Genomic DNA, 4,696 nt, shown 5'->3' with positions numbered 1-4,696 from the left:
CCAAGTCCCAAGGTGGCTGGAAGCGGAGTGCAGGAAGGGCTCAGGGGCGGGGTCTGGAGGAGAAGGCTGGGCCAGAGTAAACTGGCTGTATAGACCAGGCAGATTATGATTTTGGTTTTAATCCTAATCATCATAGGACAAGAAGTGGATTAATCCCTCTGAGCCTCAATTTCTGCTACGTAAAATACATTTTAGAACTTTCTGTTTAGTTTTCAGTCTCCTACACCAGCCTGAGTCCCTTCAGGAAAGACCCCTATTTTTACGCATTTTTGTATGCACACGAAAGGGGCTTCATAAATGCCTGTCGGATGAATGAGGTTGTGGAGTCATCCCCAGACCTCAGCTATTAAACCACTCAATTAGCACATTTTTGATTCTCATTGCTCTCCTCTCTCCCTTTTGCTCGCCCTTCCGCCCTCTCCCTTCCCAAGCCCCGCCCATCNAGGCCCCGCCACCGCCCCGCAGCCCAGCGCCGAGGCCGGGCCGAGCCGAGCTGGGTCGGGCCCGGGCCATGCTGCTCACCGTGTACTGTGTGCGGAGGGACCTCTCCGAGGTGACCTTTTCCCTCCAGGTCGACGCCGACTTCGAGCTGCACAACTTCCGCGCGCTGTGCGAGCTCGAGTCCGGCATCCCCGCAGCCGAGAGCCAGGTACGCCGGGCAGCGAGCGGGGTCTCTCTCCAGGGCTAGCCCTCCAGCTTTGGGGTCTCACGCCCTCCCTTTGCTGTTGGTGGGGAATTGGGGGTGGGGGAGCAGGATGGCCTCTCCCAGCTCGCCCCCGCGTCCGGGAGCGAGCTGGAATCGGTAGCTGCCCCCACACACCCCGAGCGCGGGGTGGGGTGCCATGGGAGGGAGCGGAGAACCCGACCGCAGACGCACCCACTGCAGCCCGAGGGGCGCGTGGAGTGTTGGGCGGCCCGCCCCATCTTGGGGCTCTTCGGTCCCTTCTCCCCTAATAATCCTGAGTTTGGGGTGTTGGGGACCGAAGAAGCAGCTCCAGGTTTGCAAGAGTTCATACATTCTACTTCCCCAACCAGAAATACCAGTTTGGATCGCTGTGGTTAGGTGGATGTTCATCTGGTTTTCTGGAGACAGCTCCTGCTTAAGCAAACGTAATTTACCTTTAAATGTAGACGTTTGCACTCGCAGTGAAGGAAAAAGTTTGAGACTTGCATTCCCTTGTTTTGAGGCATTTGGAAATGCCCTCTTCCCTTTTCCCTACCATATGGCATTTCTGATTAAATTCTTAAAAAAAAAAAAAAAAGGAGGAGGGGTAGTTATTAGTTCAATTCAAGCTGTTTGAGTCTCTGGTTTCCTCGCTGGTAGTAGGCCAGAATCCCTCTTTTTTTCAGGCCACGATTCAAAGTTTGGGTGGGTTCAAAGTTCAGCGCTTTATGAGGATATTTTCGTAGAAATGGCCTAGTATCTTCTCGGTGTGATTTGCTTGTTTCATTTCCCTACCATGCTGGAAGGAAATTCAGCTGCTCTTCCATTTATGTGAAATAAGCAACATGATTTATTCTCAAAATGCCCCGAGCTGCCACCAGACAGAATTTGTGACGATAACTCTGGCCTTTACACTAAAACATTTAAATCTTGATAAGTGGACCTTGGAGGACATGATCTAAACATTAAGAACATTACAGAAGTCCTCCAGGGCCCCAGAATGTGAATCTTGATTTTCTCCTGCAGTTATGAAATACTTCTAAAAGCTATTGCCCAACTGCAGCCTGTTCTGCCCTGTATTATGATAAACAAGTGCGTCAATATTTTGTTCAGAAGTGAGTATGATTCCTTTACACTGTGTGAACTTTAGAACCTTGGCATAAAGAAAATGTTTCAGGATGCAAAGTGTCACCCAGATAACGCAGACTGACGCTACAGAAGCTACAAAGAGATCAGTAAAAGGGATTCTTTTGCAGTTTTTTTCTATAAACCGAGGAACCGGTTCCCCCTCATGGGAAAAGCTAGGAAAGGACAGTTTAAGGAGGGAGATAAACGCAACCCTGGAATTTTTTGGCATTTTCAGTTGTAGAGAACAACTGTACCCTCCGTTCTGTTATCCTGGTTAGAGTCACCAGCAGGTGGGGGAAATAAAAAATGAAGATGTAAATTGGTTTTGTTCTTATCTGGCCTTGGGAGAAGATGAAAAGTGGCATGGCGTCTCTTCCTGCCCTTTTTTTTTTTTTTAATATTTTTATTTATTTCTAGGAGAGAGAGAAATAGCGTGAGCAGGGGAGGGTCAGAGAGAGAGGGAGTCACAGACTGAAACAGGCTCCAAGCTGGTAGTCAGCACAGAGCCTGACGCGGGGCTCGAACCCACCAACCGCGAGATCATGACCTAAGCGAAAGTCGGACGCTTAACCGACTAAGCCACCCAGGCGCCCCTCTTCCTGCCCTTTTTGAGCTGGGCTGTAGCAAATTTAAAGGAAGGGACCTGGAAAAGATAGTCCATTGCATGCTCCAGGCAGGCACCGGCCTCTTTTAGCTCAGGATGTTAGGAGTACCTCACTGATGAACTGGTAGGCTAACTCCACGAATTCTTATTCACTGGGTCACCCTTTGGGCATTTACCTCCTCCCAGGCCAGATTAGCATATGGAAACCTGGGCTCCTGTCTTCTCGGAAGCCTGCACCACCCAGCCTGTAAACTGCTCCCCTATTGCAAGTTTGTTCCGTTGGCTCCATTGTAACCTAACACAGTATCTATTTTAAGATGTCTGGTGGTCGGCTGTCTTTTCAGTTGCTTGCCTTGCCCATGAGGCAGGAACAGGATCCACCCTAGACACACACTTGAGTCATTTCCGTTCACCAAATCATAACGGTAAACATCATTATAGTTTTACCTACAAATACATCACTTAACTTGAGGCTCCCACCCCCAGCGCCTCACCTCCCAGCTTCTCCCATATTCCTCCCCTTCCTTCCCCTTCTAGTCCTGGTCTTTCTCCCTCACTCTTGTTTACCTTATCTGTTCTCATTTCTTCACCTCCATTTCTAAAGGGAATTTCTTTTCTTTCTTTTTTTAATGTTCCTGGCTGTTTCCTGTCACAGTCTGTCCAAACCACTGATCCCCAAACTTTTTCAGTCAGGTTTCCCTTTGAGTACAGTGTTTTGGAACATACATCTTTGCAATATATATAATAAATTAAGAACATGAACTAATGTTATATGCGTTATATATATGCACATATATGTATAGAATAACTGGAAACATAAGTGGTACAGTGTATGTGAAATAATAACCTTATGTACCTTATAAACAGCCATAGAGTAGAATTTAAGGAAGGATGAACTAAAATAAATGGAAATGAAAATTCTAATAACTTTTCTGTTCCTACATCTTTAAAGAACTGTTTTTGCATGCCTGCCCCACATTGGGGATCACTGGTCTAAAATTCAGACTTTCATATCGGTATCAGTGGTGCATAAGTGTGCACTCGGAAAGGACGTTACCTTTTAACAGCTCTAGTCTGATTATAGTAGTTCTAATGCGATGATAACAAATTTAGAATAGAAACGATCTCTACTTGTACATGTGATTAAAGCTGGGTTCGTTCCATCTCCTAATACAAGTGTGGGCTTGGAAGCCGGGCATAGCTCTGTTTGATGCTTTGATGCAGACTTGGCTGGGCAGACTTCAAAGAATTATCAGAACTTTGCTTCACTTTAAATTAATGTCTTTGTATTTTTGAAACATCATTATAATTTACCCCTGTAGATAGCATGTAGTAAAAACGTGTGCAGAATGTGTATGGACTCTCAAAAGGCGTATTTAAATGCCAAATAATAGCAGTAACTGTATGATCCCGGAAAAGCAGCTCCATACACAGCATGATTTGTGGTTTGTGAAACACTATTTTAAAGCAGTAGAAACTGAAATTTTCTATGGTAGCTGGTTTTGACATATTTATTTTGCAGGTAATTTTCATGTATTTTTTTTCTGATGAATACTATGTATTTATTATAGAGAATTTGTAACTTATAGGAAAAGGTAAGGAGAGAATGTTACTACCATATCCCCCCAAAATAACTGCAGTTTACTTTTTAGTGTATTTTTCCCCTAAGCTTTCTTCCTTTTATATGGTTAAAATGTAACTTTTAGACATGATGCCCTGAAGTGTACTAACAGTTTCAATTTTCTTTGTTCAGTCAAAGCTACTTTGTCAGCATTTTCCCATTACATTTCAGATTCTTCAAATTTATAATTTTAACGGCCGCATAATATACTATCATATAGATGTATGACAGTTTATTTAAAAAATTGCCTATTGCTGGGCATTTGAATCGGGGAAAATTGGAAGCAGTTATTAGTAACATTTTCATGGATATGTATGTACGTAAGGCTTTGTCTCCATTTCTGATTTTCTCAGGATGTATTCTTTTTTTTTTAATTTTTAAAAATGGTTTTTATTTATTTCTGAGAGAGAGACAGCGCATAAACAGGAGAGGGTCAGAGAGAGAGGGAGACCCAGAATCTGAAGCAGGCTCCAGGTCCTGAGCCACCCATCAGCACAGAGCCCGACACGGGGCTCGAACCCACGAACTACGAGACCATGACTTGAGCCCAACCAACTGAGCCACCCAGGCGCCCCTCTCAGGATGTATTCTTAACTATGGAATTGACAGGTCTTTTTTTTTTTTTTTTTTATTGTTTTTTTTTTTTCTGAGAGGGAGGGGGACTGGGAGCAGGGGGGGG

General features: G+C 44.7%; 1 protein-coding gene across 1 annotated transcript in view; it reads left to right on the top strand.

The window, feature by feature from the left end:
• The first annotated feature begins 443 nt into the window (after positions 1-443).
• Positions 444-4,696, top strand: part of DDI2 (DDI proteasomal shuttling factor 2) — a 28,607-nt gene continuing 24,354 nt past the window's right edge. Inside the window, exon 1 of the mRNA XM_077775902.1 lies at positions 444-649. Coding sequence (XP_077632028.1) covers positions 512-649 — 138 coding nt within the window. The 5' untranslated portion in view covers positions 444-511. The remainder of the gene's footprint in view (positions 650-4,696) is intronic.

Source organism: Crocuta crocuta, unplaced genomic scaffold (assembly GCF_008692635.1).
Source record: "Crocuta crocuta isolate KB4526 unplaced genomic scaffold, BGI_CrCroc_1.0 scaffold127, whole genome shotgun sequence".
Taxonomy (NCBI): domain Eukaryota; kingdom Metazoa; phylum Chordata; class Mammalia; order Carnivora; family Hyaenidae; genus Crocuta; species Crocuta crocuta.
This window is presented reverse-complemented; position numbering and strand designations above follow the sequence as displayed.